This window comes from Pygoscelis adeliae, unplaced genomic scaffold (genome assembly GCF_000699105.1).
Source record: "Pygoscelis adeliae isolate BGI_AS28 unplaced genomic scaffold, ASM69910v1 Scaffold113, whole genome shotgun sequence".
Lineage (NCBI taxonomy): Eukaryota > Metazoa > Chordata > Aves > Sphenisciformes > Spheniscidae > Pygoscelis > Pygoscelis adeliae.
The window spans coordinates 9135361-9162023 of record NW_008825108.1 but is presented as its reverse complement, the minus strand read 5'-3'; the positions used below and the strand labels follow the sequence as shown (position 1 = coordinate 9162023).

General features: G+C 37.0%; 1 protein-coding gene across 1 annotated transcript; it reads left to right on the top strand.

The window, feature by feature from the left end:
- The first annotated feature begins 237 nt into the window (after positions 1–237).
- On the top strand, positions 238–26663 carry TBK1 (TANK-binding kinase 1). The gene is made up of 20 exons (XM_009327577.1): positions 238–352; positions 2084–2224; positions 3024–3153; positions 3760–3941; positions 4752–4912; positions 6846–6956; positions 8752–8931; positions 10448–10644; positions 11870–11928; positions 13106–13197; positions 13629–13730; positions 16428–16506; positions 17430–17551; positions 17679–17755; positions 18116–18155; positions 21565–21666; positions 21756–21852; positions 22850–22956; positions 23259–23330; positions 24125–26663. Exons 1-20 carry the CDS (start codon positions 266–268, stop codon positions 24174–24176), a joined length of 2190 nt encoding a protein of 729 aa, XP_009325852.1. The 5' UTR covers positions 238–265; the 3' UTR covers positions 24177–26663.

Below are 26663 nucleotides of genomic sequence, written 5' to 3'. Positions count from 1 at the left end.
AGTAAAGACCTCAGATGAGAGAGGTGGTGTGTCTAGGGCATTAGTTTTGATTGTTGAGCTTGTTTTTGTTTGTTTCACCTCTTATTCCTCTACTTGGATGTTCTTAATTATTTCTGTATGTCTTTGGACTTGTGGTTGGTTTTTGTTTTTTTTTTCCTTCTAATTAAATTAAGTCCCTTTCATGTATTTTACTAAATTATAATTCAATGTATTTAACCTTTTGTTTTTAAGGTGAAAAAGAACACTGTCTAATCAAAGAGCAAAGATGCAGAGCACTGCGAATTACCTCTGGCTGTTGTCTGACATTCTAGGACAGGGAGCTACTGCAAATGTTTTCCGGGGACGTCATAAGGTTTGTGAGGAATTACTAAGATGAGTAACATGTAAAACGGAAATTTTTTCATATGTGAGTAGCGTCATGAAATCAACGAAAAACCGTTCAAGATTTAGGCCTAAAGCAAATATATCTTTGTAACTATTCATACTTAGTTTTTAATTTTTAATATTCATCCATTGAATTAGAGTTCTCTACAGTTATTTCTGAGGATTTGTTTTTAATATTGTATTATTTGTCCTTGTAAAATATTAACTGTTACTAATTCTTCATTCCTCCATTCTTCAGTTTTATGAAAAAAATAGTCCTTGCTTAAGAATTTAAATAGGAATAAAAGTCCTACTACTTTTTATTACATGATGTGTTATTTTTTATCTTTGTTAACTTCTCTTTTCATAGTTTTTCCCTGTTCTTTTAAAACCTGTTTTTTGTGATTTTTATGATTTTGTACCGTAAGTGAAATATTCTTAACATATTATCGTATTGGATGAAGTTGCTGTTAGTCTTTGCCCTTAAGTCAATGCTTCATACGTGTCTAGGACGCCATCTTCTTGGTGACACGCCTTGAGTAATCAGTACAAAATAGTATATCTTTGAGCAGTTTTGCCATGTAAATTATATACTGATGTGTATGTTGTAACCTGAGTTGAGGGGCTAAAATGACCTTACTTGTGTAGGTCACGGTATGTCTCACAAAATGAAGATAAGCCTAGTTGTGAAAGTAATGTTCCCTTATAGTAATGACAGTCTGTGTGAAATCAGTAGGAAGTTATATATAAGCTACAGTGTTTTCTGTGTTCCACATTTAACTGTGAAGCAACACAAAGCAATAATTTAGCAGTTAATGTGCTTTTCTGCGTGAGTGAATTTCAACATAGAATGATTCCCCTGTAAATCTTAATGCTTTCATGGTTGCATCTCTCATCACCCTCGCTAGTCTGAGCACATGACCTGCAGCTCTCCCATTGTCAATGGGAGAAAACTTCTACCTGGGCACCAATAGTGCACGTAAGTGTGCTGTACAACACACCTAGTCTAAGAACAGGAAGGCTTTGTCCTTAGAAAGAATCTGTCACACACAAGACTGCTAACATAAGCTTATCCCTAGAGCGGGTGCAGGGAGGTACTTTGCCCTAAGAGAGACAGGAGTTGCACTCTCAGCTGATGCTGTGGGTGCCTGAGAATGTTGGGGCTTAGTCCCACTTAAGTTCTCAAGTCTCTGATTAAGCTCCTGACTGTGCTCCTGTCACTTACTATGTGAGTTTTTTAATTGCTTCAGGATTTTGCATGAGTGGTATGTAGTGCTCAACACTGCCTTCTTTGAAAAAACAAAGTACTGCTTTCTCAGTATAAACAGAACAATAAAGAAAGAGAGCAACATTCAGCTTCCAAAAGTTGTCTCTTAAGTTAAGCAAGCCAAGATTCTCAACTGTAGTGTGTGTGTTTCTTATTGATTTGTGCAAGTGGCTTACCTCTTGCTGAAAAATTATTTTTCAGCTAAGTTTATGGGTCATTCTTAAATGTGTAGCCTTTCTTATGCTAACTATTCTTTTTTTAAAAGCACTTAGATTTTGTGGGCTAACGTTGAGTTTCCATTCTGCTAGTCTGTTTGCATACTATTTTGAACTATTTCTAATCTGTGTATGCTCGTATGCACAACAGAAGATCTCAAAATGCTTGGATAATGGGTATGTGTACATTTACAATCTTATGCTTCTGTTTGATTAGTCATTTGTTTGTTTTGAACAGAAAACTGGGGATTTATATGCTGTCAAAGTATTTAATAGTATAAGTTTCCTTCGTCCTGTGGATGTTCAGATGCGAGAGTTTGAAGTATTGAAGAAACTAAATCATAAGAACATTGTCAAATTGTTTGCCATTGAAGAAGAGGTAATGAATTGTTGTAGTTGTGATCTGAGATGCATGGTAGTAACCACACTAACTGTCGTCTTGCTTTATCCTTACTATAGAGGATAAAATTACATTTTTAAAGAATGGTAGCATAGCTGATATAAATACTCTGACCCAACCACCACCGTTTTTTTTTTTTCTTCCTTTGTTGTTGTTGTTGAAAGAATATGCTTGCTTTCAGTGTGTAGGCACGGGTTGTGATTCTTCAAAGCCATCTCGAGAAGCCACTATCCTAAGCTTTATCTTGAATTAGGATTTTTAAGCTATTTACATGTATGAATATTTAATACATACTGATAGTTGGAGGTGTTTCAATAATCCTGACAATTTTATGCTTTTGCTTTGCAACCAACTAAAATAATGACATAGGACATGTAGAACTGTATGTTAGTATGAATTGCAGTAGTTGCGCTGAAACTGAGACTGATCAGTTGAAATGACCCAGATGCTGAGATTAGTAAAGAGGAAAGAAGGACAATTGCTGCTCTCTGCTCCTCTGTGCTATAGTTTCTCATTTATCCATCTATCAATACTGCTGTCAACCCTGTAAGTGCCTAGGACTTGAGGCTTTCTTAAATTTCACTCCCCCTTTCCAAGTTAGAATACATGAAACAATATAAAAATTCACCTGCGCTTCTTCTGAAGAAAATCACCAGAATGGGATTTATGATCTAGCTACAATTTTTTTTTTTCTTGAAAGTAAGATCCTGTGGTTGTATGTAATTTCTGACATTGTTTTCACAATAGTCACAGACTTATCTTTTTTAATTTTTTCCAGACAACGACTAGACACAAAGTACTAGTTATGGAATTTTGTCCATGTGGGAGTTTATATACAGTTTTAGAGGAGCCATCTAATGCCTTTGGTTTGCCAGAGTCTGAGTTCTTAATTGTTTTGAGAGATGTGGGTATGTAGACTTTGCTCTTTAGTCTAATTTGTTGACTGAAACAAACTCATACTTGTTTTGTTTATCTTGAAACAGCAAGAGATGAGGAATTCGAATGACTGTCAACTAATTGAACAAATTAATATGGTTATATGGAGTCACATCTTTTATTTATGTCTATATTGGTATAGATAGCTGCATTAAGAAGCCATTTCTGTTTAAAGCATTGCTATAATTCTTTTTTGTTTGTTTGTTTCAAGATTATTTGTCACATGTTGGACTGATTCCTAGTGATAATTAAGTCTCAGAAGAGTAAATCAGAAAAATAATGAGGTTTACCTGTGTCTGCCTGTTATAAAATTTTCCTCTGTTACTTACGGGAAAGATGTTGCTGAGAGCAAGAAATACTGTAATTTAGCTGTTTGAAAGAAAAAAAGGCAAAAATGCTTAGAGTATTCTCTGGTCCTGGTCTTTTTGTTAATTGAGTGTCCCTTCTCGTTCCCATTTCCAAATGAGAAAGTAAACACATATATCTTCCTAGCCTCAGTTACCAGTCAGTGCTTGTGCAGTCTGTGTCAAGATGTATACACAAATTCTGTATTTTTTTTATTTTCTTTTTAATTGAAGTGGCTGGGATGAATCATCTCCGGGAGAATGGAATAGTGCACCGTGACATCAAACCAGGCAATATAATGCGTGTTATAGGTGAAGACGGTCAGTCTGTTTACAAACTTACAGACTTTGGTGCTGCAAGAGAACTTGAAGATGATGAACAATTTGTTTCTCTCTATGGCACAGAAGAGTATTTAGTAAGCCCATACAATTTCACTTTCTGTTGAAGAAATGTTTGAAGCCCAGGACTGTTTGTGATAAGAGTTGAATAGGTGAAGGCCTGACTGTTGGGAATTAGTATTTAAACCTTTGTATTATAACTGATTTTATAACTTTCCACCTTTTTCACCTTGAGTCGTGCCAGTTCTTCTGCTGATCTGAGCACAGTAGCTTTTAAATAATTTCCAGGTCCAACTTCCACTGTTGCCTTGTGTGAAAGAAAGAACAACACTATTTTAGTTATGAATGTCTTTATCTCTGTAGATATTTTTCAGTTTGTATTTGAGCTACTCGGTTGATGTTAGGTTAAGATTCACTTGGCATCTTAGTTAACCAAAGAGAGGCAGGCAGAGAAGCATCAGTACAAGCATCTTAGGTGTAATTTTCTTCCTGCCATGTTTTCCCACATGTAGTATATCGTAACTGATATTCTCCTCTGCTATGGAACTTTCTCCAATTTTGTTTCTGTTGTTTCAAAATCATCTGGAGGAATACTGCCTTTCTCCTCTTCTTTAGTAGTGTTTTATTCTAGTAGTCAATCTTTAGCTAAACTTTGAAATATTTTTTCAAACCTTTAAGTGGCTATCATACCTAGGAACACTTTTGTGATATTCTGTCAGAATAACTTAAGCAAATTCTATGATACAAGGTAACTTTGCTTTTTGATTAAAGAGCTGAAAGTTTAGAATGACAAATTATCTTGCTGTGAAATGATAGATTGGGTTTTTGTTCTTTATATTATTCATAAAGCAATTCTAACTTCTTTTTTTCTGTTTTTTTCTCTTTAGCATCCTGATATGTATGAACGAGCAGTTTTGAGGAAAGAGCATCAGAAAAAGTACGGAGCAACAGTTGATCTGTGGAGCATAGGGGTGACCTTTTACCATGCTGCAACAGGGAGTTTGCCTTTCCGACCTTTTGAAGGACCTCGTAGAAACAAGGAAGTGATGTAGGTAATTTAGAAGGAGAATTTTGTCTGTTCATAAATTAAGTCAGTCCATGAAATGCTTTTTATCAAGAAATCCTACACACGTACAGTAAACATTAAAATAGTGAAAATATTTAAGGAAAAATGTTCTTTAACTTTCTTGTGGTTTAACCCCAGTAGGCAGCTGAGCACCACACAGCTGTTCACTCACTCCCCCCCAGTGGGATGGGGAAGAGAATTGGAAAGGTAGAAGTGCAAAAACTCGTGGGTTGAGATAAAGACGGTTTAAGTTTAAAAAAAAAAAAAAAGTCCCCTACCCCTCAACCCAAAGGAAAACAAAGCCAAGAAAAACAAGTGATGCAAAAAACCCCGGTTGCTCACCACCAGCCAACTGATGCCCAGTCACTCCCTGACCAACTGCTGCCCTGGCAAATTTCACCCCCCAGCTTTTATTGCTGAGCATGATGTCATATGGTATGGAATATCCCTTGGGGTCAGCTGTCCTGGCTGTGTCCCCTTCCAACTTCTTGCCTGCCCTCAGCCTACTTGCTGGCAGGGCAGTGTGAGAAGTAGAAAAGGCCTTGATGCTGTGTAAGCGCTTCTCAGCAATGGCTAAAACATCCTTGTGTTACCAATGCTGTTTTGGTCCCAAATCCAAAACACAGCCCCATACTAGCTACTATGAAGACAATTAACTCTGTCCCAACCGAACCAGCACAAACATTCGGCTTCAACAAGGATTTTACTGTGTGGCATCTTAAGACCTGAATTAAGCATCAGAGCTCCCCCAAAATACTGATGTTTTTCAACGTATCTTTCCTTCACCGTGGCACTAGGCTGGTCTGTTGCAGTGTGGTGTATATAACTTGGATATTCAGGCAAAATTATGGTATTCTGAAATGGGTTTTCAGTGCTGCGAATTTTTGTTGTCCTTTAAATGATTGTCTTCCCAGGCCGTCTTGAAATGCATGCACTACCCATGAGACTGATATTTTTTGAGTAGCATAGCTGTGGACTGTGGCTGACAATAACAGGGGTAGCTCCTGAATGGGAAACAGAAGTTGTGTCTATGATGTGCTGGTTGGAATTGATTCCTGTTTCATCTTAGTCTAGTTCTATTTTGTCGTTGTTCTGTGTGTTGCATTTAAAAAATTAAGCAAGGTGGTACTTGGGAACTCTAATAGGCCAATAACATCTCTGTTCTGGTACTCCTTGCAAAGCTGACTCCGATTTCCTTAGTTTAAGGAACTGCCCATCCTGTGATTGTCTTGCAGACATTCTTGTTGTTGTATCTGCTTGAGAGATAACCAAGGAACATATGTTTTGTATGTACCTCATCCTCCAAAAAGAGAAAGCAGAACTGAAATTTTCTGTTGCAGAAAGCCTATTGCTCCTGATTCGTTTCATGAGAAATTTAAGAAATACTAGCCTGTTCAGTACAAAGTTAGACAATGCCAAATTTTATCCAAATTGCTAGATGTTTCCAAGTTAAAGTAATTTCTCAAAGCCCACCTCCTGTTCCTTCTTTATCCCCAAATGACTTTGGCTAAATGTCATCTCTTGCCATGAAACATGCTAGAAGTTAGTCATGTAAATGCTAAATTGAACTGCCTTGGAAATCTGACTTTGATTAATTAACACTTGTGAAAAAACTTCAGCTTCCTTCAGTGATGCCTGAAATTTCTCCTAAATTTTTCCCAAACCTGAGGTAGATGAAGTTGCTTCTCCAACATAGCCTGAAGTGTTTCCTTTTCATTGTTTACTATTTTAGCACCACTCTCTGTCAGCTTGTAAGTGAAGCTTCCTAATTATTGCACCACCTACAAATTTAGGCCAACCTGTTGGCCATAATTAAATTTATATTATTGATACCCCTTTGAGGATTAGTTACTAGACCTATGTATGTGTAAGAAGTAGTAGTTGAAGTCTCTATTATTTTTATAATGTATCGCAGGTATAAAATAATCACTGGAAAGCCTTCTGGTGCTATTTCTGGAATACAGAAAGCAGAAAATGGACCAATTGAGTGGAGCTGGGAGATGCCTGTTTCTTGTAGTCTTTCAAAGTAAGTCTGAACTTCTCACAAAATGTTTCAATGCTACTTGATTGGGCTTTTCCAGTTATTCTCTCAGGACTGGGTCTTTGGAACAGAGATCTGACTGTTGCAGGTGTTTTCTTTGAACTCTTCAGTAGATTGGTACAGCCTACTATTAGGTTATCAAGTGTTCTTTCTTCCCATCTGTCTGAATAGTTTTATGACTGCTGATTTACAAATGAGCACCTGAGAATCTGAAGTGGTATGGGTAAAAGAAAGATTATTACTATATTTTCTCCATCCTCAGGAAAGAGTATGAAGATTTAATAAACTTTGAATTGACGGCCCCTCTTTCTTGCAAGAATGTGACTTCAGACATAACAAAGATTAGGCAGTAGGAAAGAAATTATAAGAAAAGGCAGTTCAGAGACATTTTTGCCAGAAAAAAATTCACATCAGCACATTTTAATGTATTCTCATAGTATCTTTTAAATTTTTTTATCATCATATTTTTGCTTCATATGTCATAATGCTCAGTAGGAAGAGCCATGGAAAATCTGATCTCAGTATGATCTTAAAAACATCTCCCATAACCCATTTACCTATTTGTCTTCCTGAGACTTCTTCAGTACTTTAAATTTACTACTCTTTCATGGTAAAGAGAGAAAGAAATTGTTCTGTGAACAGACTCTAGAAACAAACTTTTCTGAAAGCCAAATATGTAGATCCATAAGGGGTGTAGAGTAAAAGTCTGGTTTATTTCAATTCATTAGTTTATAGTGTGCAGAACTTGCAATTTATATATATTTTTCATGATACTGCTCAGTTATGTCTTCTGCTTATTCCATATAATTGAAGTGCTTGAAATAATAAAGGAAGCAGATTTTTTCATTAAACTTCTGTCTACAGTAATATTTTCAAGTAGCATTTAAACAGTATTTACCGTTATAAGTTTAGTACTAAAGTGAGTTTGAGCGCAGCATCCATTGACCTCTAATGGGGGTCAGTGTGCTCATAAGCCGCTGGAGCTTGCTTCAAAATGTTGCCAGTTTTCCTGCTGGATTCAGGTTTGGCGTGTACATAATGTTAAAACTTTGAAGAAGTTGTTCATGATAACACAGGAGTAGGATCCATAAAGTTCCTTGCAATTCAGATTCTCAAAGTAGAAATACAAGAAATTTAAGCTGGCCTTTCTCCTAGAATAGTAACGACTGTAAGGCAATAGTTGCACGTTTTTCTCTGCAGCAGTTGAGCTGCATGCAAGGAGTACTTATTTAGCCCCGTCTCAATCAGGATGAATTCTGTTACTGTTGACAATTTAAATAATGAGTCTTTGCTAACTCAGCTGATTTTGATTGAAAGCAACATAGTGTGCTCACACAAGCAGCTCAGCCAGCAAACAGTAAATGGCAGTAGCTTCCTTCAAAGTGATAAACTGTGGTAAGTGTGTGGGGTGAGCTGGATAAAAGACTACTGCCCAGCAGTGGTAGAAGGTGACCTTAGCTCTACAACGTAGACTTTTTAAACTGCATGCCATTTTTCCAACGCCCATGAAATCTGTCAAATACCAAGGAAAAAATATTTGATAGTTGAGCCTAAAAAGGAAAGAGATAAAGTATGTGTATTAATGAGAAACAATGGACATTACCATTGAACATTTTGTTGTTCAGTAGAGGGGAAAAAAAAAAAAAAAGCACTGGAGTATTCATCAAGGGGTAATAGATTTGCATTCATGAGACAAGTCAAACGAAGTACTGCAATTGGTTACAAGGTGAAAAGATCCAAATAGATCCAAGCTCTCTTATCTCTTCCTGGTGTCCTCTAGGGGTCTGCAAGTACTGCTCACACCAGTCCTTGCGAATATTCTTGAAGCAGACCAGGAAAAATGCTGGGGATTTGACCAGTTCTTTGCAGAGACGAGTGACATACTGCACCGAATAATAATCCACATCTTTTCACTACAGCAGATGACCTTGCACAAAGTTTATATTCACAGCTATAATACGTAAGTGTTCTCTCCATTTTCATTACTTTGCTCTTATTCAGGCAAACAGTACTGTGACCTCAGATCACCAGTGTTACAAATTCAGTAGCCTTTCCTTGGCGGTTTATCTGAGGGAGTGAAAGCTTGTAATTCTTCTGTGTAGTCACAGTGCATAGAAGCATGTTGACCAAAAATAAAAATAAAATCATTGAAGGTCAAATCAACTGATCTTAAACTTGGTCTAATCAGTGACAGAACACAGACTTCATCCTTGATGTGTTACAATGTGTCTGTGCTCTTAATGGATACCAACTCATCCCGCATTTGTACGTGTTACTTATTTACAAAGTAGTTTTCTGGAGGCTGTGTTCAACTCTCGCTTTCTTATCTTGTCCTCAAGAATACAAAATGTGCACATCGTCTATGTCTGACATAAAACTCTCACAAGGGTTCTGAAGTTGTAATTGGTACAATTTAGGATCCTGAGTTATACGGAGTTCACTTTATGGTCATTAAGTGCTGATGTTAAAAGCTGTAAAGTCTGCTTTACAGTTCAATACAAAAATAAGTGCCTTTTCTTTGTCTTATTACAGATAATACCGAGCATGTGTTATTCTTTAATATGCAAACAGATACAGTTATTTCATCAAATATGTAAATACAGTTCTGGCCTTTTCCAATTTTTCTCTTCTATTCTGTCATTTGTATTTTGAGAGAGCCCAAATACTGTTTTTTCAGAAAAATCTTGCTTGTAGCTGAAACTGCTATTTGTACTTTATTTTTAAAATTTATTTTATTATTATTTACCTTTATGATTTTTTTATATACTAGCTGTAGTATTAAGAAGTGACACTGTACTAGTGCTGCACAGGAGGCAAATTGGTCCTTCCTGTTACTGTGCTTAAGGTTTTTCTTCTTTGTGGGAGGTTTTGTTTGGTTTGAGATTGGTTTTTTGGTTTTTTTTTGCAGGGGGTGTGTGTCATAAATTCTTATGCCTTGTATCCATTGATTGCTGGAAATAAAATACCGAAGTGTCTTTGGCCTTCCTTATCGCTGCTATCTTAGGAGATAATCTGGCTATCTGTTAGCTTACAGGCCAAATTTAAGGTGTGTGCTCCTTTGACATGTAAAACACCAGACTTCTCTTTTAGAGAGACCATCCATGTCCTTTGAAGAAATGGGTATGCCTGAGAAAACTAAAGTATGCTTCCTTCCTCTCATCTGGTGTTTGTTTTTACTGACCTTCAGACTTCAGGCCAAAGCAAGTTCATTTACACAGACATGCTTTGGCGGAAAATCAGAGGTAGAAAGGGAAGTTTGATATTTTGCAGGCAATAGCATTTATTTTTGTAACAGAGCAACCTGGAGCCTTAGGCAGTGTGCTGCTTTTTGTTCTGCTTATAAGTCAAATGCTTTATGTGTAAAGCCAGTTCTTAATCAGAAGGAGAAGAGATTTTTATTTAAATAATACGAAATCTGAATTGTTGAACTATTGTAGTGAGTCTAACTACTACTGAGTATATTGTTTGTATTATAGAGCTGCTATATTTCATGAGTTGGTCTACAAACAGACAAAAATACCATCTCAGAATCAAGAACTGATATATGAAGGTCGGCGTTTAATACTAGAGCCTGGCAGATTGGCACAGCACTTCCCCAGAACAACTGAGGAGAATCCTATCTTTGTAGTAAGCCGGGAGGCTGTGAACATTGTCGGATTAATCTATGAAGAAGGTATATGAAAGTAATTTCCCCTTTCTTATAGCTATCTTTTGTAAACAGTTTGGGTTATTTAATTATCGTTTTATGTCTGTTGTGTCTTAGAAATAGTGTTTGAAAACTTTCTCTGTTGATGCCTGAAATTCTAAGTACGCAGTCCAATTTTTTTCAAAAAAGCTGAGTATCCAGCATATTTTTACAGAAACAGTAGCTGCTTGTAATGTTCCTAGTGCTGAGCATTTGTGTGTTAAGATGTAGTGGTGCATATGGAGTCCTGAAATTTTTTGAGGCATGACACTTTTAACAAGCAGAAAGGAACGTTATAGACTGTAATTCAAAGCTGGTTCTTTTGTTCCATTACTCACTAAGTGGAAATTCAAGTCTTGCCTTTTTTTTTTTATTTGTCATGAATGCGGTTATTCTTTCAGTTAACAGAGGAGGTCTTAACAACTTACCTTTGCTTAGAAGATAAGGTAATGCCATAACAGAAAAAAAAGATATTAAATTTTTGCATTTCCATTTATCATTAAGAGGCTTATAGACGGCCCTATGCCAGAGCCCTTTTTTATAAGCGATGAGCTGGAGGACATGCCTCCAACTGAGAGGTCAGTGTTGCTTTTGTCAGTATGTCCTATGTACTGACTGCTCGGGCCAGCTGGCACTCACACAGAGGTGCTGAAAAGTGTAGGTAGGTGAGCTGTTTGTGGAAGGATCAACAGGGCCTTTATACTGTGTCGGAGCTTTCTGAAGGAGTCGATGAGCATGAGAACAAAGGAGATTCAGCTGATACAGGCTACCCTAAGTTTTAAAAAGCTACTGCCCTTAAGAGCCTTAATGAAACTAAGCAACCATGAGATAAGAGGGGAACGGTCTCCCATGCGGGCAAACATAGGGCTGAAGAACAGAAATAAATGGTTGGCTTTCTCAGTGGAGAGAGATTGCTAGTGGAGACCTGCATGAAATCTGTGCTGTGCAGCACGTTCAAAAGTGAGACTGGAAAAGGAAGTGAAGGACAGTTTGCTGAAGATGCCAGGTTCTTTAAAGCGTTTAAGACAAAGGCTGGTTTTGAAGGTGTGTGTGAGAACCACACGATATTAAAAGGCTTGGCAGTAACAGATTAGATGAAAATCCATGTAGATACACATAAAAACAGTGTACAGGGTGGGGAGGGGAAACAGTCTGAACTTTTGAAGTCTGTTACAGAAAATAAGAAAATACAGATGTTTGTTTTATGTTTCAGTTTTACTTCCTAAAGTACATCAACGTTATGATTTGGATGGGGATGCCAGTATGGCTAAAGTGAGTAATTATGACTTTAATTTATATACCTGTCTCAGATAATGATACTGAAATGAAAGCTACTTGATTTTCAGATGAATAATGTTAATGAAACTATTTTTAACATGCTAGTGAGGATTCTGATTGACAGAAATGTATTTGTTAACAAGGGCTTTAAAAGTATATTAAAGCCATACTTTGAATACAAAGTATGTTTGTATATTTTTTAAACAAGAACAAACCCAAAAAACAGCCTTCTAAAGTCCAAGTGCTTTGTTACTGCATAATTCAGTGATGGGGGGAAAGGAGCTTGCCACTTTGGAATCCTGAAGTTAGCTAGAAGGTTCGTAACTTCCCCTGTGATGGTGCAAAACTTAATGTAAGAAAAATAGCTTTCATCTTTCTCTCAACGGAGAGGAGTCTCTAGGACTCTGCAGAAGAGTGGAATTTCTGAAAATTTGCAAGAGAAGCAACAGAATCTGTGGGAGACAAGTAGAGGATGTTTCATTCTCTTGGTCATTTTTGTAGAATTACTGGACATATGCATTGCCATCCTTTGACTTTGTGACCACCATTTATACTATGCCTATAAAATACTGGCTGCTGAGGAGCCTTGTATTCAAGCATGGTAGTCCTGAAAGCTCATGTCTCTCTGAATACAAGAAGTCTTTAAAATTAATAAACAGAAAGTCATCAGTTGATATGAATTATTTAAAGTATTGTAAATTATCATTTCTGAAACTCTATTCGCAATTCTAAATAATGCAGCAAACTTGCAAGTGGAATTAAGTGCATGAAGAGAGTCCCTAATTTAAAAATGTGTAATTTTTTACAAGTTTCTTTTAATGTTTGTGTTTAATTCCTAAACTACTGAAGAAATGTACTTGTGACTTTCCAGAAATTAAAGTAAATCCTGAGAGTAAGTGGTGTCATTTTTGTCTATAAGAGACTTATTTTCATCCCTAACAGATATTTCAGTGTAACTGGAAAAACTCACTACCGTGTTTAGCTCTGCCTCCATAATGAGTGTTCAGTTATCTCCTGACTAAAGTTTGGGCAAAGTTATGCATTTTAAACTACCATTTTCATGTTGTTCTTTCTTTTATTAATCTGTGTTGCTTTGTTGTGATTAATTGACTCAAAATAATTGTTAAGAGAGTGCCAGATTAGTACTAATGTTGTTTGTTTTTTCCACCAGGCAGTCACAGGTATCGTATGTTATGCTTGTAAAGTTGCCAGTTCTTTGCTACTTTACCAGGAGCTGATGCGAAAAGGAATACGATGGCTAATGTAAGCAATTGATTGACTTTCATTGTGCTTTTTTTTTTTAATTGAGATATGTCTTGATTATCAATACATAATTCTGTGATATTCCAGTATCTTGGGAGGTTTTTTTTACTCCTTGTATATGAATAGGCTTTCTGAATTTTTTCTTTCTTTCTGTCATTAAGGAAACAAAAATCATTTTTTCTGACAATAAGGTTTAGGTATTTGCAATTTCACTTTCTTCTGTGGATAATTTAAGTCTAACTGCTGGTAACACGCAGGTACAATTGAGCACCATGCACAAGATAGTTTTATATGAGGATTATACTAATGCCTCTCTAACTGAAAGCAATTCTTACTAGCAGTTATTACTGTAGGTATATTATTGTATTACTGATTGATGGTAAGATGGCATTTGAATACTTTTGTTATAGACTAATGCTTCACTTTTTTAGTGAAATAATCAAGGATGATTACAATGAAATGGCTCATAAAAAGACAGAGGTTGTCATCAGGCTGGATTTCTGCAGCAGAAACATTGAGAAAGCTGAGAAAATGTGAGTAGAAGCACCACACTGAATGCATTGGTTTTTCATTATCATCTTTAATGACAGCAGTATTTTAAGTTATGTTTATTTACAGGGTTTCTGCATATAAAAATTAAATTTGAATCTGCATGGATTTGCTGATGGCAGTGACTTAAGCAGATTTAGTAATATGCTTTACTCAAATTAGAGTGTTAATTTTGCTGCTAAACCTAGTGGGAGCAGGTAATTACTATTGAGTAGTAATCGTATGTGTTCTTTTTCTCCTTTCTTCTCTGACTCAGCTCATTTGCTGTTGTTGACTTTAGAAGCTATAGTAAAGCCTGGACAAAGAATCGAGTAGCTTTCCTTTCATTAGTGCTTCAGTGCTTTTGTCACTGAGTTTGCTTGTGTGTGTTTGTTAAGTATGACTTTAAATAATTCCCCTTTCACAGCTTTAAGACCGTAACATTTTCTGCATGGAAGGAATTTTAATGTTGAAATATAACATAGAGCAGCTGCAAAAAAAACTCAACACCCCCCCCCCCCCAAAAAAAAAAAAACATCAAAAAAGAAAGCTGCAGTAGAATGTCACTAGATCACAGTGCATGCACATAGGGATGCCAAAAGTAAACTGCACAGGAAATTCTACTTCTGTCATTTTTTTAAGTGCCTATTATGTTATTTTTGTCTATTTTGGTTAATTCAAATGGCAGAGGTCTGTATCACAGAATCTCACTGTTGCCCATATGAACCCACTTAGTTCTATATAGTAGAAAGTTTTTTAGAGCGCTTTCTTTAAAACTGACAAAATTTATAATAAGGAGTAACTAAAGAATTTTTATCTTTTAGCATAGGAGAATTCCAAGTTTCAAAGACCACAGAAGACACTTATTTCTCTTGTCTTCCGTTTAAAGGAAGCAAATGTTTTCCAGTGGTCAGACTCTTCTGCCCTACCTCTTTCAGTCAAGTGCTGTCTGTAGGAGATGGGACTGCACCATTGAATTCTCCCTCCAAGTTTCATTTTTTTCTCTCTCCCAATCTTTGGTTCACCTCCGAGTCCCACTCAGTGTCCAATTCTCAGTCACATTCTTTTCCACTTTCAAAGCGTCCTTGCAGTGTTTTGTTCAGTCTTTCCACAAACTAGCATTAGCTCTGTCTTTAAAGTGTGTTATTCTTACGCAGTCTGATACAAACTTTAAACACCAGCTCTTCATAGGATTCTCCTATGGGTTTTCCTATTCAGCCTACTGCCAGTCTCCCCCAAATGCTGTCCCCCCAGAGAATCCCAGAGGATTCTCTAAACTTGCTTCCAGGCTGCTCTGAAAATGCAGATGCCCACAAGATGATTAATGCACACATGCAGAGACATTGGGTTTGCAGGGTAGACTTAAGAATAGACTTAAGCCATGTTGGAGCTGCTATGCATGTGCGAATTAAACAGCTTGTATGTAGTAATTATGGATACCCAAAGATTTGTCAGATTTGCTCTGTGCAGGCCAAACACGTACAAACTGACACACCTGGGCTTTAAGGTACTTGCTTTTAAAAAAAACAACAAAAAACAGTGAAACTAGCAAGATAGCAGTATACCTGTGTAGCCTAGTTACAAATCGTCAGGGCTGTCATCCAAACTCTCCTTCCAAGCCAGTTTACACAAGTTGACAGGACTGGTTCTTGTTCACTCTGTATTTGGTCCGGATAGCTTCTTCCTGCATTCTGCCAGGTCCCCACAGAAGAAAGCCACTTAGAGCTCAGAAGAAACCACTGTAGGTTCTGATTTGTGATTCTATTGCATTCAGCAGTATCTCAGAGCAGCAATTTGAACAAAAATTATGTTCACTTGTGAACTGGAGTAGTTGTCATGTGAACAGAAATTTGCTACATGTTTGCACATGGTCTTCTGGCCCCTTAAGAAGGGGCAGGATTTTCAGTTTGTTTGACTTCAGAAGGCTTTTATGGAGTTAGCAAAGGACGTGTCCTCTTGTTTGTCCTCCCTTTTCAAGGTTATGCTTCAAAGCATGACAATGCAAAGCTTTTATTTGAAAAGGTAAACTAAGTATTGAACTTGGGCAAAGTATGTATTTTTTTAAAGCAGCTGAGCTGGTTTTGGTGGTGTTTTTAAAAATAAAATGTGCCTGAGACTCAACAGGAAAAATATCATCCTGAATTATTTACTTGGCACTTGAGCTATGGTCATATGGAAAGTGTCAATATGAACAGATGGTGCTACTAACCCAGCCTTTAAGGTTTTGGTAACTCAACCAACTCAAGGTTTTGGTAACTCATCCTTTCCAGTAAATTTCCACAGAAGAGCATTTTGGTGCACTTGAGTATTAGTTTGTTGTGTGTCATTGACTACTTTAAGTAACTTTAGTTTGGTAACCTTTTAAAAATGATTTGATGAGAGGAAATAGTTTTCCACTGCCTTTTGAGTACAAGTAATGAGAACAGAATAAAGAAGTCAGGAATGGAAGTTTCAAACTTCTTTTTAACAGTTCAAATGTAGGAAAAAAAATCAAGGAATCTTTTTTCATAACTAAAATGTTTACATTGTTAATGGCCATTAAAGGTTGTCAGCGTTTCATGGTTGCTGCTTGACAGATACTCTATTTCATAGTAGGTAGTTATTGTTAATCTCTAGATTCAAGGAATATTTTGAGTGTATTCACTGCTTGTTTATTTTCTTTTTTAACTGTGTGGTTTGTTTGGGTTTTTTTTTGTGGTCAGATATGAGAATTTGATGCAGATCAACTTGGAAGCATCAGAAGTGGATGAAATTTCAGAGATACACACAAAACTGTTGCGTGTAAGTATCTTACAAAGCCAGTGTCATTCTCAAAATGGTGTTTCTAAAGAAAAAGCCAATACATGATAACACAGGTTTTTCTGACAATAACAATGCTGAGTTTTCAAAGTCATTTCTAGATTGCCAAAGGTTGTTAAAATGTCCATAGTGAGATGTGGATATCTTTCTGAAAATAGAGTAAATTCTTTTATTAGCGCGGTGTAGTGAAAATAATAAGTTCCTGAAAATACAGTCTCATTTTCTAAAATACTCAAGTAAAAATTTATAGCGATGAAATATATTTTACTTTGAAGTTTTTTCCCCTTTCCTTAAAGAATTTTAAACTACTTCATTGGCTTTCTAAAATGATACATATACAAACACACTTCAGAGTGATTTGCTTTGAAATTTGCGTCGTGTTTCCAGGCAAGTAAGGAAAAATTGAAAATAACTTTACACACTGGTGTCCTGGGAGCAGGTATAAAGTTCTGCATTCTAAAAGCATAAATAAATAATATTTATAATAAATATATATTATTATAATAATAATAATTAAAGTTGATTAGTGCATTTTTATTTTGAAGGTTGTATGAACTGCGGAGAAAGAAAGGTATGAATTTTGTGGATAGTCATTATATGAATTCTTAACAAACCAAAAGAACAAGTGTAGAAGTAAATAGGGGATATATGAAAGGTAGAAACTTATTGTTGCGGATGCTGAAAGAAAATAAATATTAACTAACAGAAATGCAGCATCAAAGATGATTCTTTCTTTAATAATACCATGTTCTAGCAAAGCCTAGGTGGATAATTGGGCATATTTCTTTAATGAAGGTCAGTGAAACAAATGGGTCTATAGTATTAACGTGCTCAGTCTGTTTTCAGCCTCAAGTAATTTTTTGCTTTACTCAGTGGTAAGATTGAACTTTCTTGCTCTTACCTAGCTCTCCAGCTCTCAAGGCACAATAGAAACTAGTCTTCAAGATATCAAAAACAAACTTTCTCCTGGTGGTTTACTGGCTGACACCTGGGCAAATCAGGAAGGCATGCATCTAAAAGACAGAAAGTGAGTAATTGTATTAATTGTTTTAATATGTATTGAATTTTACATTAAGTTGTAGTTCATAAAACTCATTAATAGGTACTTAAGTTTATATATAAAATATCTTATTTTCTTCCTTTTGTCACTCTAGTCCAGAAAGGCTGCAGGCACTGCTATGTTCCATCACAGATATTTATTATCAGTTCAAAAAAGACAAAGCAGAACGAAGTAAGTAACTTACTTGATTCACTTTTAACATAAAGTATAACGTAAAGGACAGGTCAGTCCTTGTTCCACTAGGATATTTGTGGTAGGAATGGAGAGTTAGTCAGCAACAGTGAATATATCTGTAGGTCTTTCTTAGTGAGGTACTGTCTTAAAGCCCATATGAATGAAACGCCACTATTAATCTCATAGATTTGAACTGCAAGACTGGAGAGGAGAGAAAAAAAAAAAGTAAATGACCACTTTTACCTATCAGGATAGGAGAAGGAAACCATATAGGAAATGGGTAAATTTAGTGGAGTTTTACATAAATACAACTAACAGAATTAAACTGGTAATGTCTGTCATCTGCTCTGATCCTAGGGCTTCCTTATAATGAAGAACAAATTCACAAGTTTGACAAGTAAGTTTTGAAGTTACCTTTGGGAAATACCATGATTGCTTTCAGGTCCTTCAGGTGCTCTTGCCAATAACCTCTTCTGTTGATTCTTATTGTAAATTATAACCCCTTTAGGATTGCTTTGTAAAAAATTTCCTTTAAATATCTTAAATGCATAGGGGTGCCAGCTATGATAAAGAGGTACTTTCTGGCAGTGGAGTTTCTTCACTGATAGACCTTCTAAATGTAGATGTGAAATACCTGTTTGTTATCTGGGTATAACTGTCTTATAGGAAGTACATTTTTCTTTCCTGTTTTTTTAGGGAGGAAAAAGCCCTCAGTAAGAGTAAAGTGACTTTGTAACTAAGGCAGAGATAATTTTCTACAGATGAAAAAAATATGGGCTAGCTGAATGACATTCTAGAATGATTTAATCTTCCAGGACATCTAGCATGCAAAATAAATTTTAATGCAGTTCTCTATCCCTGTTTAAAATTGTCACTTGTGAGAGGTGCCCACATCAAGTGTCTGTATGTAGCCTGGGTCTCTAAATTCCCGTTAGGCTCCACTGACTCTACTGACTAACTCTTGAGCAACTGTAAACAGCTGCTCTGCTCATGCTGCTGTACTTGTTTCAGGATCGATTCAGTTCCTCGTACACAGATGCCTAATGCTATTTAAGTTGCCCTAAGGTAAAAAACTGGCTGGACGGCCGGGCCCAGAGAGTTGTGATGAATGGAGTTCAATCCAGCTGGCAGCCAGTCACGAGCGGTGTTCCCCAGGGCTCAGTATTGGGGCCAGTTCTGTTCAATATCTTTATCAATGATCTGGACGAGGGGATCGAGTGCACCCTCAGTAAGTTCGCAGATGACACCAAGTTGGGCGGGAGTGTTGATCTGCTCGAGGGTAGGAAGGCTCTGCAGAGGGACCTGGACAGGCTGGATCGATGGGCCGAGGCCAACGGTATGAGATTCAACAAGGCCAAGTGCCGGGTCCTGCACTTTGACCACAACAACCCCATGCAGCGCTACAGGCTTGGGGAAGAGTGGCTGGAAGGCTGCCTGGAGGAAAAGGACCTGGGGGTGTTGGTTGACAGCCGGCTGAACATGAGCCGGCAGTGTGCCCAGGCGGCCAAGAACGCCAATGGCAGCCTGGCCTGTATCGGAAATAGTGTGGCCAGCAGGAGTAGGGAAGTGATGGTGCCCCTGTACTCGGCACTGGTGAGGCCGCACCTTGAATCCTGTGTTCAGTTTTGGGCCCCTCACTACAAGAAGGACGTTGAGGTACTGGAGCGTGTCCAGAGAAGGGCAACGAAGCTGGTGAAGGGTCTAGGGCACAAGTCTTATGAGGAGCGGCTGAGGGAGCTGGGGTTGTTTAGCCTGGAGAAAAGGAGGCTGAGGGGAGACCTCATCGCTCTCTACAACTACCTGAAAGGAGGTTGTAGTGAGGTGGGTGTCGGTCTCTTTTCCTAAGTAACAAGCAATAGGACAAGAGGAAACGGCCTCAAGTTGCACGAGGGCAGGTTTAGATTGGATGTGAGGAGAAATGTCTTCACTGAAAGGGCTGTGAAGCATTGGAACAGGCTGCCCAGGGAAGTGGGTGAGTCACCATCCCTGGGGGGATTTAAAAGATGTGTAGACGTGGTGCTTAGGGACATGGTTTAGTGGTGGACTTGGCAGTGTTAGGTTAACAGTTGGACTCGATGATCTTAAAGGTCCTTTCCAACCTAAACAATTCTATGATTCTATGATCCTAAGGTATCTGAGACATGCTCTGAGACTGGGAGGTAGGACACAAGACAAATGGGAAACCGATGCCTTTCTGGATGGGCAGTCGGAAGCAGAACACAATATTCTTGTGCATCTCAAATGATGCTAGACACTTGTGTCTAAGTGATTAAGTTAGTCTCCTAGTGGCTGGTCAGTTGAGTGGTTCCCTAGACTATATGAGTTCCCTGAGTGCTATATGAATTTAGACACCGCTTCTATAATTTTCTAAAAATTCTTGCTGTTGCTACCACTAGCGTGGCTTCACTGACGATTAGAGATAGAAAGCTAACGTGCAGAAGGCACTGGTATTCTCACAACCGTGCCACTTGATTTTCCCATAGTGAAAGATAAATGGGGTAACCGCCAAGTGGAGGGGAGATTGCCTTAAGGTGAAGGACAATAGGGGCAGGAAACCTGTAAGACAGATCCTGATACACTGAAAGAGACTTGGACACATTGTTGGCCTGCAACAGCAAGGGACTGAACTTAGAGAGTCTCTCTCACATTGTGAGAGACAATGTGAGCGATAGTTTCGTCATATGTTCTTAAGGATATGGTTGGAAAACAGGCAAACATTGGGACACAATCCATAGCTCACTTTAAAACTGCACTCCCTTGGGCAGATTGAAGACATTTTAGGGCCTTTTCTACTACTCAAACTGTGTCCTTGCATTAATATGTGAATAACTTTAAATAAGTAGCTTTCATTTTCATGGTTTTGAATACTGGTATATTTTCTACCACAAGTGTCTCCTTGGGATTGTTCCAGTATCTTTGAGATCCGAACTACATCTTATTTTACTTGATTCACCCCAGAGGGAAATGGCAGTGGTTTTTGTTAAGAACTGTGTGCCGTTAGCAACAGAGGCTGGCCTTTGTAATATTTACCACTAGATAGACAAGGGAGCGGCACTCAATTCAGATTTTTTCTGGTTGAATGACAGGTATGCATGCCTGATGACAATCCAGCTACACTCCAGCCAGAATTGGATTAACCAATAGCTATCATGCAAGACTTAATGAAATACCAGAAGCAGGTGTTAGACTGTAGTGTCCCAGTATCCCTTCGTTTCGCTTGCTGGTGCAATGCATAGCATGGTAAGGCAGTTACACTGGGATTACTGTCTGCAACGCTAACCAGAATTGGGTTTTGTTTTGCTTTCCTGTCCTTATCTGCTTGCTTTTTTCTCTTGTCATAAATGTAAGCTGACACAAAAATCCTGTTTTTTCTTCTTGCATGTATATTACTCAGCACAAAGGATTATTCATATATGCTGGAAGTTCCAAGTATCTGCAGAAGGCAAATAAGAAATAATAAGGATTTCTGTCCTTTCCATTTAGAATCCCTTTTCCTTATATATACCTGCTCGGATAAATACTGACTTGGAGAAAACATTTGACCATTTGTTCATATATCAAATAATTGCAACTATATGCTTCAAATAACTTTTTTTTTTTCCCCCCTCCCTGCTAGGGAATATTTTTGAAACATAAACTGTCAGTTCATGCAGTGTGTTGAATTCTTACGCATTACAACAGCATGAATACAGTTGGCTGAAGGGATTTTAAGTCCACATACCTCTTTTCCAAGCTTCAGAAAGTAAGTTAGAGGAATAGGTTTTTGAAAGCAGTTTAACACTGTTCCCGTTGTTTCTGTGTTGCAGGCAGAAGCTGTATTTGCATGCTACGAAAGCCATAGCTCTATTCAAAGATGAATGTGTCAGCAAGTATGATACATTTTTGGACAAGGCTGAGGACTGGACAAGGCAAGCTATTGATTTCTTTAATATTTGGTAATGTTCACTGCGCCACTTTTATAAAGGGAAGCTCTTAAAAGAAAACTTTTTTCTTTTAGGAAAATGCTTCACACAAGGAAGCAGTTACTGGCTCTCACCAACCAGTGTTTTGATATTGAAGAAGAGATATCCAAATACCAGGATTATATAAGTGAGGTAGTATTATGTGAAGTGTTTGCATAGATAAAAGACTATTCCACATTGTTTAATGTCAATAATGAATCTTACATTAATGCAGTCGTATTAAAATATAGGGCTGCATGGATGTAGTATTTGGTCTATAGTAGCTTCATTGCTGATGTCAGAGTGGCATAGAGTGGCGTGATTTTTTGGATCCTGACTTGATTTTGGAGCTTAGTGGGGTTTTTCTTGTTTTGGTGGGGTTTGGGTTTTTGGGGGTTTTTTTTGTAGTGTTAGTATTCCCTCCAAAAAATCTGTGCAAATGGATGTGGGTTCATTGCGAAGTGTTCTGTGTAACTGTTAATCATAATGGTATCTGAGCACCCAGAGGATTATCTTAATACTCTTCTGAAGCATAAAAACACTACTTCCATATTTAAGATTAGGGGATACATGCTTAAGGATATATGCTAAACCAATGCTGCTGGTGACATGAAAGAAAATGTTTTGTTAAAATTTAGACGGGTGACTCTGCAGGATGCAAACTTATCAGAATCACCTCAAAATGGAGAGAATAAGAGCATTTTCATGCAGTAAAATTATTATTCTTTGTAAAGGAAATATAAATGAAAGAAAAGCACCTGATAGGTGTACAAGCAATTAAGGAATGGTGGAGAGCAGCATTTTACTTGTTATTTGTTTGTATTTTAGTAGCACTACTGAAGTCAGTTATTGATTAGGATCCTGTTGCCTTAGGATATCTACAAACATAACAAATAATTTTTCCTTTTGAGAGTTTATTATCGAAGTATAAGACAGCTAAGAAGATGGATCACATCAGGGAACTATAGGTTGTGTCAATACAAAACTTGCCATGATGATCTCAACTTGGGGAATATCAGCCACCATACTACTGTAATAATTTTATGAGGCATCATAGCAATGAAGAATTTAAAGAAGGATTTTAAGGTTGACATCAAGATACATATGACAACTTACATTGTAACTTACATTTCCTTTTTATCTATTGCAGTTACAAGATGCTCTGCCGCAGAAAATGTTTGCAGCTTCCAGTGGGATGAAACATACAATGAATACAGTCTATCCAAGCTCAAATACATTAGTGGAAATGACTCTTGGGTGAGAATTTCTTAATTGGATTGATGTAATATTCTACACCTGTTTACAGGTGAATTGGAAAAAAAAAAATATGGTTGACTTAGTGATTGCTGTATTAAGACCAAGAATTTTGTATTGCAGAAAAAACTTTATATTGCTAAAGTGGTGTTACAGATGTGGAAGCTTTTAGTAAATAACCAACCTGTTTTCTGTCCCTTATTTTGTATGTAATGGCAAGTTGCTGAAAGCTTTGTGGCGGTGATCATAGCAGATAACTGTCCCTATAAAATTTTTAACCTTTCTTTCACTTCTTGTTACTACAGTATGAAGAAACTAAAGGAGGAAATGGAAGGGGTTGTTAAAGAGCTGGCTGAGAACAATCACATTTTGGAAAGGCAAGCAATTGTTTTCCCTTTTTGGGCTGATACTAGGAACAGGCTTAATTTGGTACATTTTGTAGATCCAGAACTTAAACTAAGGGATGATTCTATAATCTCTTTAACTGTAAATGTGTTTTTGAACTGTTGATCTGAGGTGTAGCAAAAAAAGAATGTATTCAAAACCTTGAAACATTGCTGTAAAATCATTCTGACACAGCAATCGTGGCATTTTTGTTTCATATTACTTATGTTTAGCTAATAAAAATATCTGTTGCACAGACAGATTAATTCTGAATTTAAACAATACTTTTGCAGCAGACCAGTGGTGTCTTTTAACTCCTCACTTTTAGACATAATTTTTAACAAGTGTGGATTTGTACCAATCTGAATGAATGATTTTTCAGTTTTCAGATTGCTTAAATAAAGTGAAAAGAAAGAGGCCAACATATTTCTTACAATCCTGAGAGGGTACTGTCACTATCACATACAGACTGACTTTGCTTTTTTTCTTACGATGATGATAAAATATATAAAAATAATGATCTCCTGAAAGCTTCAGGGTAAATTGCTGGTAGAGCTGAGCTTAGCTTCAAGCTGAATTGGTTTTGTTTTGTTACCCACCCCCAGTCCCACACTTGGAGCACAGTATCCTTCCTTCCTTCTTCTTTTCACATACAAAAGTTAGATACGAATGCATGTGTTGGCATGTGGCAAGGGAAAAGAAAAACCCGTAAATAAATTATCACGAATTAGGGATTGATTCTATAGTCTAGTCAATCGCCTAAGAATACACTGTTTTTTCATTTTAGATTTGGTGCTTTGACTATGGATGGTGGCCTACGGAACGTGGACTGTATCTAGCTTTCAAAGAACCTGAAGAGGACTTGTAAATTTTTTCGAAGGGAAAAAATATTGTTGGGACATTTAAGGGCAGATAATAAATCGGTATCCAGGGTTTTTTTCCCTCTACAACTGTAGTATTAAAAAAATGTAAATATGTATAATATGTAAATATAAAAGAAATATATATCTTTTTTTGGTCAAGGTTGGAATAGAATTACTCCTGGCAGGGAATTTAGCCCCTTGGAGGATCTCTGACGAAGTCCTAAAGGCAAAAGTGGTGTTGATGAAATTGACATTTGTTTGCTTTGAATATTGTCCCTTTTTCAGAATGCAATTTAGTCTTTATTGCAAGAGGACTTGCAGAACTCTAAACATTATGAATAGTCTTTAAAGGGTGTTTTGGATTTCCTTTAACCGCCACTATTATTTTGGAGTCTAGCTGAATGACTCTGATCATCACAGAACGTGACGACTGTTTTAAATGAGATCTTTTTAAACAAGTGTGAATAGGGACTAAAAGTGCAGATAGGACAGAGTGGAAATGCATTTCTCCTTCCTTCACATCCGAACTGTTAGTTCACTTCCACCTGAGAAAACAAATTCACGATATTTTTTTAAGTTCCTCTCCATATTTGGTGCCATGTTGTCTGTAATCATTTGACTGCTCTGTATATGGAAGTTTTGCACTCCAGGTTGTCAAGACTGAATGTAAAAATTCCTTTTTTAGAGTACAGCATTTTCAGAATTTCCCTGAAGTCTTGTTGTTCACCACGAGAGAAGTGGCTTCTTAAAATAGCTTTTTCAGAATCCTGTTTGCAGGCATAATTTTTAAAAAAGGTTAAAAATCGATATTAGGAGAATTTGTGGGCAGTCAGTAGACTAGATAGCGTCATGCCTCAGTGGTAAGTGAATATTGGACAAATAAGTTACCGGTCTAGATCCTGAAAAGGGACCACACCCACTGCTGACTTATGAGTGAGATATCAAACTTAGGTGGAACATTTAGTAAGACTATATATTTATTTTCCAGTGTCAGTAGTTACTACTTTCAGTACTACATGATTGGGTTGCAGAGATGCAGAATGAAACAGTCTGCTCCAAAATATGTAGGAGAGGAGAAAGAAGAGGAAAACCAACAAACAAAACCTCAGAAAACATCCCTCACTTTGTTTGGATACTACAGGTGTACTTACTTGTTTCAGATGAAGAGTACGCAAATATTACAGGACTCATTCTTTCCTTGTGGAAACCTGGCCATGGATGTTCAGTGGTGTCCAATAGCACTTCTAATTGCTATATTACATCTGTAAGGAGAGCTAGACCAACTATATTTAGAATTTTCCATAATTAATGGTGAAACATTTAGGTATAAGCTAAACAGCGGTAACCTGTGATAGCATCTGATAGTTTTGTGATGCTTATTCCCTGCTTATCTGTCCAGGTCAGGATACAAAACATTTCCCTTTTTTTTTTTTTTTTTTTTTTTAAATATTTGAATAGAAACTTATGAAATTGATAACTGACTCTTTCATTGTTAAAAGGAAATTCACTGCCTTGATGTCCGAGACCTGCTTCCCAGTGTTCTTGGCGAGAATCAAATACTAAAAGAGAATTCAGATGTTTTACACCCACTTGAGCAGCTTCTTTCTTTGCAAGCTCTGTCCCCCCCAAAATCTAGCTATGCAAAAGGAGTGCAACAGTTTGTTATGTGTTTTTCCTTGGTTAGCTGTGGCATTCTTAACTGTTTGTTTTAAAATACCGGAATCGTGTCTAACTGGAATGTTTTAAGGCCTGCTTGTACATTTGTTCATCCACGTCCTCAGTCTCACTGAGTGTCAGTAAAACACATGCGTAAGTGTTAGAAGAATTGGGCTCTCAAACTGTGCATAAATTGTATTTTTTTTCCAATATTATGTCTGTAACACTTTGTTGTTTCAAAGGTTCTTAATTTTGAAAAAATCAAGTTGGAATATATCATTTTGAACTTCTTTATACTGAAGCAGTCTGAAAAAGAAAGTTAATTATAGTAACAATATAGTCTGTATATTGAAGTATGTGCGGCATTCTTTTACATAGTTGAAAATGTTCTGTTACTTTTTATGTTCATTTTAAACATTGCTGGTTTTAGTGTTGCTAAATACATCAGTAATCTTAATCTTGTTAAAATTTCTTTTTCTAAAGCAATTTTAACTAAGCAGCAGCTAAGGAGCTTGAAGTAATCGGGGCATAATCTACCGATTACGTTCTTATGAAGCAAATATATTTTTCAAGTCAAAGCGTAGTGTATAGTACCATCACTTTTTGGCTCAAAGTAAGCGTCCTGATACTATCAGTCACGCTACTGATTTGCCAAAAGAAGTAATAGAAAGTAATACATGGTTCTTCCTCCTGAAGCTGGTTTACTGTTTTGGGGGGTTTAGCTTAGTATATCAATTATCTGTTACTTGAACAAACCTGTCTTCATATGAATTGTGAAAATGCATGAGTGAATGACTTAATGGCATA